The sequence below is a fragment of the Melanostigma gelatinosum genome (assembly GCF_949748355.1).
Source record: "Melanostigma gelatinosum genome assembly, chromosome: 17".
NCBI classification, from domain to species: domain Eukaryota; kingdom Metazoa; phylum Chordata; class Actinopteri; order Perciformes; family Zoarcidae; genus Melanostigma; species Melanostigma gelatinosum.
This window is the reverse complement of record NC_136650.1, coordinates 11,348,561-11,364,695: the sequence shown is the minus strand read 5'-3', so window position 1 is coordinate 11,364,695 and position 16,135 is coordinate 11,348,561. Positions and strand designations below refer to the sequence as shown.

The 16,135-nt window shown below is 42.2% G+C and overlaps 3 protein-coding genes across 3 annotated transcripts; all 3 read right to left on the bottom strand.

The window, feature by feature from the left end:
* Positions 1 to 251: 251 nt before the first annotated feature.
* On the bottom strand, positions 252 to 1,975 carry LOC306791306 (cathepsin S-like; the record flags this gene model as incomplete). The annotated part of the gene is made up of 7 exons (XM_079287958.1): positions 252 to 351; positions 457 to 559; positions 681 to 846; positions 939 to 1,163; positions 1,260 to 1,409; positions 1,523 to 1,645; positions 1,850 to 1,975. The coding sequence occupies 7 exons, from the start codon at positions 1,973 to 1,975 to the stop codon at positions 252 to 254; spliced, it is 993 nt and encodes a 330-aa protein (XP_079144084.1).
* A 4,659-nt stretch (positions 1,976 to 6,634) lies between these two features.
* LOC306791586 (cathepsin S-like) lies at positions 6,635 to 8,407 on the bottom strand (the record flags this gene model as incomplete). The annotated part of the gene is made up of 7 exons (XM_079288382.1): positions 6,635 to 6,734; positions 6,840 to 6,942; positions 7,066 to 7,231; positions 7,333 to 7,557; positions 7,654 to 7,803; positions 7,918 to 8,040; positions 8,282 to 8,407. The coding sequence occupies 7 exons, from the start codon at positions 8,405 to 8,407 to the stop codon at positions 6,635 to 6,637; spliced, it is 993 nt and encodes a 330-aa protein (XP_079144508.1).
* Positions 8,408 to 9,869: 1,462 nt separating this feature from the next.
* Positions 9,870 to 16,029, bottom strand: ctss1 (cathepsin S, ortholog 1). Its single transcript, XM_079287539.1, has 8 exons — positions 15,965 to 16,029; positions 14,756 to 14,876; positions 14,493 to 14,615; positions 12,146 to 12,298; positions 11,825 to 12,049; positions 11,091 to 11,256; positions 10,332 to 10,437; positions 9,870 to 10,224 (listed from the first exon to the last, which is right to left on the bottom strand). Exons 2-8 carry the CDS (start codon positions 14,873 to 14,875, stop codon positions 10,125 to 10,127), a joined length of 993 nt encoding a protein of 330 aa, XP_079143665.1. The 5' UTR covers position 14,876; positions 15,965 to 16,029; the 3' UTR covers positions 9,870 to 10,124.
* Between the last annotated feature and the right edge of the window lie 106 nt (positions 16,030 to 16,135).

Here is a 16,135-nt window from a genome sequence, read left to right as displayed (position 1 = left end):
TTTTTTTACTGACATTTGGCTTCACTTATGTATAAATTAAGTCAAACATGCAGCTGGGGATGCTTGTAGTTTCCTCTCAGGGAGGCATGTTGCTCACCACACATTTATAACACTGAAAAAGGTTGTGAACAATCAGTTGCAGTCATTAAGTGAATACTACAAATCCAGAAGCAAAGCATCAAACACTTTATTTAAAATAATGTCCCAAATACTGCTGAGAAATGGCCATCCAAAAAATGTTAATCTGCTGATCACATGATGGGGTAACAAGCATAGCCAGCGATGCCGCACTGGTTGTGTCTGTTTCGAGCCATCTTGATGTAGCCTTCATCCCCGTACTTCACACCCCAACTGCAACGCAAGAATAATTAAAATCAGAAAACCCAAAATACGAATCCATGAAAGACAATCATTCCTGTAATCAAATTCACATTGAACACTAAAATCTTCCAACACCTGTTTTTGACCAGCCAGTAGTCGTTCTGTCTCTCAGTGCCGTAGCCCACAACCAGCACTCCATGGTTCACCTTGTGGGTGCATGCGTGGTCCCTGTACACACCTGTAGGACCACACACAAAAACAGGTGGAAACAAAATTGAGCTTTAGTTTACAGAACACATATGATCCCATTTAGAAATAAACTTGTGCATTATTTTAAGAGGTATGAAGCCACTACTCACCATGACGGTAGAAGGCAAACTTTGACTTGGAGGCATCAATAGCGACAGAGATGGGGCCGATGCTAGCCAGAGCTTCCTTCAACGCAACCTCATCCCCCTCCGGTATGAAGGCGTAGTCCGAGCAATTAGCAGCCCGGTGCTGAGAGTTATATTTGCATGGACCACGCTGAGAAGACAATGATTTTCAGGGGGGGTTAATAGTAAAGGTTCAACCACAGTAGACCTGAAATGTTAACATGCACCGGCTTTGAAGCTCACCATGGCGACGTAGGGGTAGCCTGCGTCAGAATCTATGCCTTGGTTTGTAATGACGTACTGGAAGGCATTTGACATGAAGCCACCTTTACACCCTTCGTTGCCGCCTTTCACAGAACAATCCACCAGGTTCTGAGGACTGAGGGATACCAGGACGCCTGTAGACTTCTTGAGTTGCCCTTCCAGAGCTCCAACTGCACTGAAGGCCCAACAAGAGCCACAAGAACCCTAGAAGATAGAAAAGTTGCACATGTAGACCATCTCTTCTTCAAAGACAACTACATTCTAATGTAACGTGTACTGATACTTGGTGGTATACCTCACCTGCATTTTGACCTCAGTTACCAGGCCTTTATTCCTCCAGTCCAGTGACGCTGGTAGAGAGGTGTTGAGCCTAACAAAGTTTGAAGGACCCCTCTCCAGGTCAGAAGGCACAGTGGTGCCCAGCAGCATGCCAGTGATCTCCTCAGTTGTCTACATAATAAAAAGAAGATTTAAATTCCCTTTGCGTCCACATGCATCGTTTGAGGCAACACAGTATCATGTTAAACAAATGTGTGTCATAAATATGAGTGTCGTCCACTAACCAGATCTCCCAGGTGGTTCATTGCCAGCTCATAGGTGTGCAAGCCCAGAGAGGCTTCAAGGTTATGGACTCCAATCATTTCCAAGTTCTCTTCCCATATCCACCTGCGACCAGACTCCTCAATCTGGAACACACCATTAATATTAACCACATGTGATGCCTGAGTCACCCTAAGCAGATACCAAGAGGTGAAGACAGACGGTATAATGAGTGTTAAAAACAGAAAAGTATTCCATTAATCATCAAGGAAGAGACAACAAATCAAAAATCTGATTCTGTTGTGATTTACAGACTACTCATTTCATTGTTTTTAAGACCTCAGCGTTACCTGGTGAGAATAGACTTTATTATGAATCTTCTTCCATAGCAGCCAGTGTCGATCCCGTTCAGAATTGATGATGGCAGCGGCTGCTGCAAAGCCACAGACAACGGTGAGAAGCAGGCTTCCAAACATCTCTGGATCCAGGAGAAGAATAACTTGTCACTGAAACAGCAAACACAAAAGGTTCTTATAGGGTGTCCTACATCAGCCTTCTGGTCTGGCTCAGACTTTGATTGGCCAGCTGCAGCTGCTTGAAACACTGCCAGCTGATACCAATTGACATTGCGTAGCAGATAAATGTCAGTAGCAAATAAAACCTAAACTAAACCTAAACTGACTGAAGTCAGTGTGGTTGTTAAATATATTTCTGCATGCATGGAAATCAGTGAAGGCTTATTGTGAGTGTTTTTATGTTGCAAAAGTGCAAAAGTTGATGGATGAAGACAGGGGCGTTTCTAGGATTCAAAGAAAGGGGGGTTTAGCCCCATGGCGAGTGGCATGTTTGCGTGCATTGGGGCCGCGCGGATATCCATTGTTTCAGACAGTTCATAGATTGGTTCAATCAGAAAGAGTGTGATTCTGCTCTGTAGTTTTGCTTGCATTCAGTACATGATAACACAAGAGACAGAATTTCAGGGTCATCGTGAAATTTGACAACACAAATATGAACTTTTCTCAAATACAGAGAGAAATAATTTTCCTGCTTGTGAAGGAAAGACGGATAAACTAGCTTTCATGTCCGCGTTACTCCCAAATCCTATTCTTAAAGGGACCGCACACAATGGGTGGAGAATGGACCTGACAGTGTCAACTTTTGAGTTGTTTACTTGTTTTATTATGAGCAGAAGGGAATACGATTTTGATCAACATTTACATCTATTTTGTTGTCCGTGTAGTTTTTACATCCCAGTGATATTTTATTGGAGATAAAACCTAGCTGAATTTCAGGAGCAGGACCACACCTCAGCCACTCGCCCACTTCCGGCCACACTCCTATAACTACCTACCCACTCTAAGCCTCGGCACACTCGCGTTTCCTGCACTCGCAACCGGAACACCACGCAGAGGACGCCGCCAACCGCCATCGAGAGGGTCCGGGCAGCCAAACCCGCGATCTCCACCTCGCCGACCAGCTGCATCCACCCGCCAGCATCTGACAATACGAAGAGTCGGACTTACGGCCGTCCTCCTTTAACTCACATCTCGGTGGCAGAGGGAGACCCGCTACCTCCAGACGTAGACAACGGAAACGTAAATCCAGCTCTCTCCTTCGCTCGCTCCAGACCCAGCTCCGACGACTCTGGCTACCCGGCACGCAGCGCTCAAAGACGCCGCCACCCCTCCACGCTCCAGCCAGGTCCCCCATCGAAGACGCACCAGCTGATATCTCCAACTGGACTACAGTCCGCCTGCTAAGAGCATCGAAACAACAAAGCAAACCGTGCCAACTCCTCACAACTTTCCCAAAGTCACGTTCGGAAAAAAACCCCAAAAAAAACGTACCTACATCCACAACACACCGGGGTAAGGCCAACGACCGTGACGCCACCACGCACCCCGAAACTCCGCCCCCCAACCCACAAAGTTCCGGGTTGCCAGGTCGTCTTTCCTCCGTCCCCCTTTCTAAGCTGTCCCCCCCTCTAAGCTGTCCCTTCACTGTTCTCTTACACCACCTTTCTTCTGCCCGTACCTAGGCACCGGGTTGCCAGGTCTTCTTTCCTCTGTCCCCCTTTCTAAGCTGTCCCCCCCTCTAAGCTGTCCCTTCACTGTTCTCTTACACCACCTTTATTCTGTCCGTACCCAGGCACCGGGTTGCCAGGTTCCCTCTCCTCCGTTCCCCCCCCCCCATCCCGCTTTTCCTACTACGCGTGCTCTTTCCACTACGCAGATTCCTAGCACCGGGTTGCCAGGTCTTCTTTCCTCTGTCCCCCTCTCTAAGCGCAACGCAACCACTGAACGCAACAACGCAACCACTGAACGCAGCAAGCAACAACGAACTGCAGCAAGCAACAACGAATCGCAGAGAGAGAGAGGAAAAGAAGAGGAAAGAAGAAAGAGAGAGAAAGGAAGAGAAAAGAAAAGAAGAGAGAGAGAAAGAAAGAGAGAGAAAGAAAAGAAAAGACAGAAAATTAGAGAAGAGAAGAAAAAGAAAGAAAGAGAGAGAAGAGAGAGAAAAGAGGAAAAATAAATGAGAAGAAAGGAAGGAAAAGCAAGAGAGAAAGAAGAGAAGAAGAGAGAAGGAAGAGAAAAAGAAGAGAAGAAGAAAGAGAAAGGAGAGAGAGAGGCAACGGGACGCAGCAAGCACGGAAGGCAAAGCAACAACGGAACGCAGGACGCCAGCACCCCCCGGCTACCTACTTCCAGCAACCACAGCAACTTGCCGTAGCCGGGATACCGGGCACCGGGATGCCAGTGCCCCCACCCCGCCCACTTCCAGCGATGGACCCACACAATTGGCCAACAACGATGCCACTCCCTCTGCCGTCTTTTGGGGGGTTTTTCATGACGGATGACGTTTGCCGTAGACCAGCCTCGGATCTTGCAAGCAGATGCCAAGTCGTTTCCCCTCATGCTACGAAATCGGACCAATAGTCACGTGGGGCCGCGGATGGCCCAGCAAGTCCATCCCTTAAACTCCGGACAACCTAGCAGTCGGTTACCCAATCATCAAATGACGCTGCGACACCTGTCCGCCAAGGGCACGTCCTCGATGCAGCTGACGTCCGGGCCACTGCAATGCCATGGCTTTCTCATTTCCCATTCCAGGAGTTCAGCCCTCCCGCAGACACCCGTCCAACATCGGTTCGGCCATATCCAACGCCGTCTTTAAACCCACAAATCCCCACTCGATCTTGCCGACCAGCGCACAGGCTTATTTTGGGGTTCTGCAAGGCCCGTGAGCCGCAGTGGATCCTCAGCTAAGCCTCCCCCAAACCGCATCAGGCCAAATCTCCATCAACCATTCCTCAACCCAAACAACCGACGAAGGCTCGCTCCGGCCGAGGTGGGGGCCTAAGCTAGTGAATTGGAGATAAAACTTAGCTGAATTTCAGGAGCAGGACCACACCTCAGCCACTCGCCCACTTCCGGCCACACTCCTATAACTACCTACCCACTCTAAGCCTCGGCACACTCGCGTTTTCTGCACCCCACCCTCCCTCCCTCTTGTTAATGGTTATCTCCCCCCATAGTCATCATGCTCCTATCCCATGGAGATCGGGGGGTCTGGAAGGCCCGGGAGCCGCAGTGGATCCTCAGCTAAGCCTCCCCCAAACCGCATCAGGCCAAATCTCCATCGACCATTCCTCAACACCCCAAACAACTGACGAAGGCTCGCTCCGGCCAAGGTGGGGGCCTAAGCTAGTGAATGCTCAATTGGACACTATCACTGAGATAAAGAAGAAATAGTTCAGTGTCAAATATAGCATTCAATGGAAAAAAACATGAATAACAAAAATAAAAAAGCACATTTCAAGTACATCTTAATTATCGAATGATGAATATTGTATGGTGGGCTGAAATGGAAGGAATCTTCTTGCATCCATCTGGTCAATGAATTGGATGATATACCGGTACAATAGCGTTACGGACACTGACATTTAGTTTACCAGCAATATTCCCTTTCATTCCCTAAATTGAACAACATTCTATAGGGACTGATATTGTTTCGAAATACTAGATACATTAATGCAAAGAAGAGAGATGTCGATAGTTATTTCTTGTATTTCCAATTCGTTCGTTCACACTTGCTCACTGGAGACAGTTTCTAACAAAATAGCTAGCTAGCTTAGTGTTAACAGCCCACTACAATATTCCCTTTCATTTGCCTCCAGTAAACCTAAATTTAAGCAGGTAACAATCGTTAACTACAGATATCCACATTCTGTAACTACCTGTACTTACAATTTCACTCAGTGCATCATTTACTTTGAGCTAAACTCCTTGGCTATAATCCTGGCAGTCGTTGACTGGACATTACTTTCAGCGCAGCAGCCTCCCCAAGGTCCTAGTGCCCGGGGTTTATATCGTATGATAGGCTATTGGATTGTAATTTGAAGGGGGAGAAAACATACAAACCAGAACGCACATAAGTAGCATGTTAGTTATAAATAAGTTGTCCATGTGAGAAACTATAGTTTAATTTAATGAAATTACCAAAAACAATTTTTTTTTCTCTCTTTTTTTGTAAAGCCAATAATGTCAAATTATTTGGGGGGCTGAAGAAGATTTTTAGGGGGCTTCAGCAGGATGAAGTTAAGGAAAAACAAAAACCTAAAGGAAAGACAATTCTTAGTTCAGGATGATTATTTTTTTCCTGGTCCCCTTTATATATATATATATAAATTCCCATATGTGCATTGACAACTAGGTTTAATTGTTCCTCCTGGTCTGTAAAAAGATCCTTCCTAGACTTTGCTTTGAATTAAGAGTCATTAGCAACCATTATTTGTTTTGGCTTCAGATGAGTCACATGTAAATTAAAATAAATGATCATGTAGTCTCCTTTTTTTCTTGTCTTGATGCTTAGTGAAAATAATGTTTTACTGATATTTGGCTTCGCTTATGTACAGATTAAGTCAAACATGCAGCTGGGGATGCTTGTGGTTTCCTCTCAGGGAGGCATGTTGCTCACCACACATTTATAATACTGAAAAAAGGTTGTGAACAATCAGTTGCAGTCATTAAGTTATAAAAACCACAAATCCAGAAGTAAAGCATCAAACACTTTATTCAAAATAATGTCCCAAATACTGCTGAGAAATGGCCATCCAAAAAATGTTAATCTGCTGATCACATGATGGGGTAACAAGCATAGCCAGCGATGCCGCACTGGTTGTGTCTGTTTCGAGCCATCTTGATGTAGCCTTCATCCCCGTACTTCACACCCCAACTGCAACGCAAGAATAATTAAAATCAGAAAACCCAAAATACGAAGCCGTGAAAGACAATCATTCCTGTAATCAAATTCACATTGAACACTAAAATCTTCCAACACCTGTTTTTGACCAGCCAGTAGTCGTACTGTCTCTCAGTGCCGTAGCCCACAACCAGCACTCCATGGTTCACCTTGTGGGTGCATGCGTGGTCCCTGTACACACCTGTAGGACCACACACAAAAACAGGTGTGGAAACAAACCTGAGCTTTAGTTTACAGAACACATATGATCCCATTTAGAAATAAACTTGTGCATTATTTTAAGAGGTATGAAGCCACTACTCACCATGACGGTAGAAGGCAAACTTTGACTTGGAGGCATCAATAGCGACAGAGATGGGGCCGATGCTAGCCAGAGCTTCCTTCAATGCAACCTCATCCCCCTCCGGTATGAAGGCGTAGTCCGAGCAATTAGCAGCCCGGTGCTGAGAGTTATATTTGCATGGACCACGCTGAGAAGACAATGATTTGCAGGGGGGGGGGGGGGAGTTAATAGTCAAGGTTCAACCACAGTAGACCTGAAATGTTAACATGCACCGTCTTTGAAGCTCACCATGGCGACGTAGGGGTAGCCTGCGTCAGAATCTATGCCTTGGTTTGCAATGACGTACTGGAAGGCCTTTGCCGCGAAGCCACCTTTACACCCTTCGTTGCCGCCTTTCACAGAACAATCCACCAGGTTCTGAGGACTGAGGGATACCAGGACGCCTGTAGACTGCTTGAGTTGCCCTTCCAGAGCTCCAACTGCACTGAAGGCCCAACAAGAGCCACAAGAACCCTAGAAGATAGAAAAGTTGCACATGTAGACCATCTCTTCGTCAAAGAAAACCACGTTCTAATGTAACGTGTACTGATACTTGGTGGTATACCTCACCTGCATTTTGACCTCAGTTACCAGGCCTTTATTCCTCCAGTCCAGTGACGCTGGTAGAGAGGTGTTGAGCCTAACAAAGTTTGAAGGACCCCTCTCCAGGTCAGAAGGCACAGTGGTGCCCAGCAGCATGCCAGTGATCTCCTCAGTTGTCTACATAATGAAAAAAAAGATTTAAATTCCCTTTGCTTCCACATGCACTGTTTGAGGCAACACAGTATCATGTTAAACCAATGTGTGTCGTAAATATGAGTGTCGTCCACTAACCAGATCTCCCAGGTGGTTCATTGCCAGCTCATAGGTGTGCACGCCCAGAGAGGCTTCAAGGTTATGGACTCCAATCATTTCCAAGTTCTCTTCCCATATCCACCTGCGACCAGACTCCTCAATCTGGAACACACCATTAATATTAACCACATGTGATGCCTGAATCACCCTTAGCAGATACAAAGAGGTGAAGACAGACTGTATAATGAGTGTTTAAAAAAAAAAAAAAATAAAAATAAATAAAAAAAAAAATTTAAAAAAAACGTGTTCCATTAATCATCAAGGAAGAGACAACGAATCAAAATCAGATTGAGTTGTGATTTACAGGCCACTCGTTTCATTGTTTTTAAGACCTTAGCGTTACCTGGTGAGAATAGACTTTATTATGAATCTTCTTCCATAGCAGCCAGTGTCGATCCCGTTCAGAATTGATGATGGCAGCGGCTGCTGCAAAGCCACAGACAACGATGAGAAGCAGGCTTCCAAACATCTCTGGATCCAGGAGAAGAATACCTTGTCACTAAAACAGCAAACACAAAAGGTTCTTATAGGGTGTCCTACATCAGCCTTCTGGTCTGGCTCAGACTTTGATTGGCCAGCTGCAGCTGCTTGAAACACTGCCAGCTGATACCAATTGACATTGAGTAGCAGATAAATGTCAGTAGCAAATAAAACCTAAACTAAACCTAAACTGACTGAAGTCAGTGTGGTTGTTAAATATATTTCTGCATGCATGGAAATCAGTGAAGGCTTATTGTGAGTGTTTTTATGTTGCAAAAGTGCAAAAGTTGATGGATGAAGAAATGCATGTACATGATCAAATTATATATTGGCTCTTTCCAATAAATTCCAGATGTTCCGAGTTCATTTAATTTGACAAATTGATTGGTAGAGGATGCTATACAGGTGAACCACTATTCTTACCTGTATACTATGCCATTATTAGAGGGGGAAAAAACTCAGTAACCAAAGTGAGCACTGAAAAGTATTCTTAGTTTTTCTCATTTAATGACAAATACCATAAAATATGACCAACCAGAGGAGATAACCAGGTGGAAATCCAGGCTGAAGCTCAGATATTTATGCATCACTATGCTCACTGCACACCAGCAAATAATTAAACCTCTAATAACTATATTTGCCACTTGGGGGCAGCAGAGACAAGTTGTAAACACAACATCGACTGTATCATTGCCTCTCAAGATGATAAGGCGAATTCATAGTAAAACAGCTTTAATTTACACATCCAGCTGTTGAGGAGCAACATTATTCATCTGGAGTCCTCTTTACGGCCTTCTGGTAAATGTAAGTCCACTATTCACTCTTTTATTTGCTCTGATATTGGTCTTCACCAACTCCTGGGGGAAATATCTGAGAAATATGTGTGTTTCGTCCTCTGGCCTCAGGGGGGCAGTAATGAGCCCATTACGATTTAGCGAGGAGAAGAATACGCAGCACGAGAAAATCTACTTTTCCGGGGACAAGCGACACAAAAACGTGATTGTTTACCTTTAGTTATACTGTCACTGCTGCTGGTGCTGCTGGTGCTAAGTACTGGTAAAAGCTGTTACACAACACAAAGCATATGTATGCCTAATGTTGTTGCTCTCCCTCCTCGCTATCAATACTTTCACTAGATTGATTAGCTAATTTAAATAAAATAATGTATATATTTTTCTGTTTAGTTTGCAATGTGACCAAAACAACAACACATGTGAGTACAAAGTGTCTGAATATCTTTATGACTAAGCTCAATAAATGACTGTTCTCCTTGGAGAAGCTAGTGAGGATTTAGGAGGAATACCAAAGGAGAGAAGCTCAATTAGACACAGGCTGGTGACTTCTCACCTATGATTATATTTAATAACTTTATTCAATCGTACAATATTGAACACACTGAAAGCAAATCCAACTGGTAAATGTTAAGGCTGACATTTAAATAAACACATCGATAAAACAGAAGGACAAATAAAAGACGAGATCTAATTGAAGTGAGGGAAACTCAAAAATGTATTAAGTATTCTATAAAACAAAAAAATCAAAACATCATTGAGAGAGGCTACTAAAGGAGATACAGTAATTTAGCAAAACACTTTGAGGGCAACATGAAGGACTGGTCTCAACAATCATCAGGTTTCTGATACTAAAGAAGAACCTTAATTAGAACCTTAATTCTACCAAGATGATTCAGGTGACGGGTCACTTTTTCACAGCGTAGGGTAGACTGCAAAGCTGGCAATGCCACAGAGATTATTCTTGTTTCGGGCAATTCGAATGAAGCCCTTTTCTCCCCACGCAGTGCCCCAACTGAAATCACAAAAGCACTTGCCTTTAATATTGAACATCGGTCAAACACTTCTTTACACATGTGAGGTAAACACATTTTACTTTGTGCCCAGAAAAGACCAATTCACCTGTTTTTCACGAGCCAGAAGTCTTGTCCTCCGTCTGTGCCGTAGCCCACAACCAGGACAGCATGATTTATGAGCTTTGGGTTGCAGTTTGGTACGTTGTATAAACCTGGAAGATCCATAAGGTTATCAGTAGTTGAAAAATACAGGTAAAACAATACAAAAATATTTTATGAATCACCTGACAGTATAAATACTGCTGATATCTTCTTTGGCGGTGAAGAAACCCCCACAGTATTACTGGTAACATCGTTCATCCCTTGTGTGTAGACGTTATCTAAATTTAGGATTTTGGGAATGGGGACCATTTCATCACATTATTTAGTGGCTCTACTATCAACTAAACTAATTTAACTGAGACTTCATGCTGTAAATCCCTCCTCTTCTTACCTTGTTGATCACTTTGACAGCTTTCTGTCTATTAGACAAAATACAGTTAACACATAACAAAACTGAAAATGAACTGTTAAAAGACAAATATAGTCGTATCTTTTGCAAATCATATTTTTTTTGAATGTTAAAATAAATGGAACAGAAAATGACTGCAAAGCCTGACTTGTTTTTGGCAACCAAAGTATAAAACATAATGTCATGTTACCCATTAAATTCACACAGATATATGTAATGCAACTGATTTCATGCACCACAACCAACGTTTTCCGTTCTCTCGGGTGTGACTCGGACTCAGGGTTCAGAGCTACAGTAACTAACTCATCACTCATCAGTCTGCTTGCATTGAATGCTCAAATGCAGAAGCCTCACCTCCTCTGTAGAGATGAAAAGATTGCAGCATGGCGTTCACGGCCACAGCGACCGGCCCCACTGATGCCACCACAGCCTGCAGGGTCTTCTCGTCTCCTCGTGGGAGGATGTGTAAATCAGAGCAGTAGCCGGCCTTTCCCTTGACCGAATACCGACATTTACCGTCCTACAAATAGAAAATCACAACATATATTATGTATCACTAAACAAATTGGTTAATATTATTTTATTTTTCATAGAAGTTATGTATCCTGCTTGTTATATAGTTGAATATTCACAGAATCATAATGTTATACAGTATATTATGTACATCATTCATGCAATCACACTGCATATATACAGTGTAAATATGAATATGTATGTATGAATTAATATTCTCACATCACTTCAGCTAGAAACAGAGCTGTGTTTCTCAGTATTTGCCACGTCTGTCAAAACACAATTCCAGGTCTAAAATATAATAATAATTTATGTTTCATTATTACATACAATGAACTTCATAAGGATTTAGGAAATCACGCATGGCATGATGCTTTGTCTTAAAATTGTCTATCAGACATTCTAAACTATACTGAACATCCAAACTAAAATCTTGAAAGACGAAGAAATGAAAGAAAGAATCAAGAAAACAGACAAACAAACAAAAAGCAGCATCAGCAGTTGCACATTTGTACGTTAGGTCAATCTTTTCGATAATAGCTGATTCAATAACGATGCTGTTACAGCAGGACGACCTGGTGTTCGTAGGGGTAAAAGCTCTCTGAGTCTACGCCTCGGTTGCGGATGATGTAGCTGAAGGATTTAGAGATGTATCCGCCTCTGCAGCCGTGATTCCCATCGTTGCTGCTGCAGTCCACCAGATTCTGTGGACTCAGGGGGACGAGGACACCTGTCCGCTTCGTCATCTGTCCCTCAAGAGCTCCTAAAGAGCTGAAGGCCCAGCAGGACCCGCACAACCCCTTGAAAAAGAGGAATGATGTTTATTACCACAGGTTCTTCACAGAGTGTTTTCATTTCCTTCATTTAAAAACAGCTGATCTCAAATCATGGCTTACCTGGTTTTGGACTGGACTGACGAGGCCGTTCTTCCTCCAGTCTACACTCTGAGGTGTCAATAAGCCACTCCCATCCTTAAAAGTAACATTTCTGAAATGACTATGCTCCTCCAGCTTCAGGCCGTTTAGCTTCTCGTTGACTTCCTCAGCTGTCTTAATAGAAAAGAAGATAAATATAAGAAATGCAAATCTTACAATGTCAAAGCTTTGATACGTCTTCACAGCAGTGCTCTTGATCACTTTTAACACATTTAATATTGTTACAGCAGATTCCACTAGACTATGGCCCTATTTGGGGAATTAAACTTAAGTATTTAAGTTTTTATTTCGCACATGGTGTCCACCAGCAAGCAACCATGAAATGAACCGCAAGTTCCTATTGTTAAGTTTGAACTTCTGCTTTTAGGAGAAAGAGAACTGAATATAGACCACAAACAACATCATTTTTATTTTACTCGTTATAACGTCACACCAGGTCCAGCTTCTCACTTATTCCCCGTATTTACTGACAGTCCTGCAGTGTTGGTGTCAGATTTGACTTTAGCTGTCCTCCCATTTGTTTCCAAAGCAACTATAACTCGCTGTCCTTTTGGATCTCTGACAGGAATCCAAAAGCACAAGTGTGTCCGAGACAACACGTCACACCCGCCACAGCTGTCCTCTTCCTGTCGTCTTCAGAAGAAGAAAAACCCTCCTTCTTACAATATCTTCTAACTCAGCCCCATTAATACCCTTCTCTGTTTTGAGAGCTTTTGACTCACTAAACCTTCATTAACACTGGTGTTTTGCACCAGTTCCTGTTCTACTGTACTTTATAATTTACTAAAGTACACTAATTTCCTTGCAGTCCATACTCTTTGTAATTACAAAAATTAAAGTTAAATGTAATGTAAAGTTAAATATTATGACATGATATATATTTTTTTCAGAATCATCATTTAATTGTTTCTTGTTTGCTTCAAAAGTTTGTGTTTCTTTGAACACTAGAACTGACAACAAGACACAACCTTTGCACCAGTTACACATTAGATAGTTTCATCCAACTTTATTCGCCTTCCCAGATGTGCTCTACTTTAAAATTGTCCAGATTGGACCGGCCATACTGGATTGGATTAATCAGATAGGGACGATTAGAGCTGCTCTATAGGTCAGGGTTTCATTTAAGCCAAAGAGAGGGCTGTTTAACGGCAGATTTAAGTGTTGGTGACCTGTTTTGCATTATCAGAGGTCAATGAGCGAATGCACTGAAGATTATAATGTCAAGCATATGTCTACACAGATCCTAGGAGGGAGAGGAGCCAGTTCTGTGACACAATATGTACTTCAAAGGCCTTTTGGCTGATAGGTGATTATATTGACAATAAAGGAGGCGGATGGATATACCTCCATATACAGATACCCTTCACTCGTCAGTGCTTAATTTAGCAGCCAGCCAACAAACTTACGGTTCTGTAAAATAAGACTCTGATTACTGTACAAACAGCAATCCATGTTATCAGACAGTTATCCACTTTGTTGGGTTGATCATAGTTGATGATCATAGTTGATGTAAGTAAAGGAAAAAAGGAGGTAAGGATGGAAGTCAGGAGGACGCAAGTATGCAAAGAAGGACCGAAGGAAAGAGTTGAATAAAAAACGAATTCAAATGGAAACAAGAAAGAAATAAAGAAACTAAATTAACAACAACCAAAGAAAGAAACAAATACAAGCAAACAAAACCGACAACAAACACACTGATGAAAAGCAACAAACAAATGACGAAAAAATAACAAGAAGAAAGCAACAAACAAAAAGAAAAAAGCCAAAAACTAAACAAGAAAGAAACAAACTAAATAAGTCTCAATGAGCACTCAAAACATAAATAAATAACACACAGCAAAGTAACAAGTAACATATTGTTTGACGTTTTCCACCAACAGATGTGAGTCAAGATTAGCTTGGTGACTGAAAATCTTCTAACCAGGTAAATATGTATTCCTTGTTTTCTTTCATGAATTATTAAGTTCACACCCACTGCAACCCACAGCCAAGCAACAGTAGAAACACCTTCCTGGGTTATTATTAGTCATAATTAGTTATTTGTAATGAATATGATGCAAGCAAATAAGTATCTAAATGAACATCTACATTTTTTGGGGTTATTAGCTTTGGATTTATCTCAATAAGCAAATGATCTGTATGTCTAAACCTTCACTCATGCTTTGATACAACCCTTTGCAGTTTAAATAATACTGATGAATTACATTCAGGCTAAGATTTAAAACTTCTCGTTAGGAATCCAACACTAGACAGTTTCCACAACCTGCTCTTATAGAGCAGGAGACTGAAATCACCAACGTATTCCTACCATGTCAGACAGATGATTGAGTCCCATTGTGAAGCTGTGTTTGCTTGCTGAGGCCTGCTGGTTGTGTCTCAACACCAACTGCATGTTCTTCTCCCACACTGCTCTCCTGAAAACGATCTCAGTCTGAAACAAAAACTCTGACTGAATGATCTGATGATCTGATGATATATGTGTGTGTGTGTGTGTGTGTGTGTAGGTGTGTGTGTGTGTGTGTGTGTGTATATGATGATGGAGACGGAGAAATTCGGTTCTCACAATCCTACCTGATTATCATAAACCTTGCGATGTTTGATTTGCCACTCTTCCCAAACTTTGTTTAAGACAACCGGAGAGTTGCCGAGGACCTGGACGGCTAAAAGCAACACAGCACACGAAACGTGCATCCTGCAGAGGAAATGACGAATCTAGTCAGATTACATGCGCAGATATGATCCTTATGCGATTCTTAGCTGACACGACAAGTCGCCTAAAAAAGTATTCTTATCGTTTGTCATATTAAACTAAATATCTTTGACCTTTTGACTGTTGGTTGGACAAAACAAGCAATATGACCCTTGAGTTCTGGGAGACTGTGATGAGCATTTCCCAGGATTTCACAACATTTTACGGACTACACGATCAGGGAAAAACTGAGGTAATGAGTCTCCCACACTTTCAACAGTTTGTCAAGACACATAGTCTCCACTTTGCGTTGCATTATTTGTTTATTTTAATTCATTGTTGAATTACTGTGAATGTTTTTTCCCACAGCATGACTAAATGTCTAAACTGTGTTTTTAAAGCCATTTGCACACTGGCCTCGAAAATACTGAATCTAGTAGTAGCTTTATTTGGTCAAATTCAAATATATATGAAACGTTTATATACTAAAAAATATATCCTGGCATCAGCCTATAAAATATCCACCAAGTGTTTGTTTTCAAATGTAGAATATTGATGAATCCCACAAAAAACTGAGAACAAGGCCTCAGTGTCCTCAGTGGTAGCTAATTCTATACATGATGAATTAAATAATTAAGAAACAAATGTTGAGTTGAGCTCTAATTAGGCCCAATTCTTGCAAATAATACCCCGGAGCAGTATGGACAAGCTGATCATCTTCTGTCTGATATATTTCTGTAGTAGAAAATATGCACATATACACATGAACCTGAACTAAAAACTATTTGAATTGTTGTTATGTGCACAGTGTTCGTCTAAACTTGAACGACATAATAAACTGCAATCAAGATATAGCACAGTCATGATTGAGAGCAAAGTGAGGCCTGTAACTTTGATGTGAAAGCAGGAAATGCAGCAGGCTGTTTTCTAGCATTGCAGACTGTTTTAAAGATTTCTTCACCTCAAAGAGGAAAAGTTGAAACCTCTTATGGTCTATTTACCCGCACCATTTAAACACACACCATACAGCTTCTGATCTGTAGTCAGGCTATCAGTCAAAGTGTAATTGCATAACTAAGAACAGCATTTACCTTGTTGCAGAATAATCAACGGGGTTATTTCGTCCCGGCAAGAAAGTGCAACCGATTTCATCGAACCAGAGAACTGTCACACATAAAAGAGGAAGTATAGTTTCCTCACACGCACGACATTGTTGTTGTTTTTTTTAACCCTGTTTTTCAGCGCATCTGCTCTGTGGCTTG

Excerpts from the sequence above, each read along its gene's own strand:
- ctss1 (XM_079287539.1), bottom strand. The coding sequence starts at position 14,875 with ATGCACGTTTCGTGTGCTGTGTTGCTTTTAGCCGTCCAGGTCCTCGGC. Across the intron at positions 10,438-11,090 it reads TTTTCATCTCTACAGAGGAG|GTTTATACAACGTACCAAAC; the intron begins GTGAGGCTTCTG and ends TGGATCTTCCAG. Across the intron at positions 10,225-10,331 it reads TTCTGGCTCGTGAAAAACAG|TTGGGGCACTGCGTGGGGAG; the intron begins GTGAATTGGTCT and ends TTGTGATTTCAG.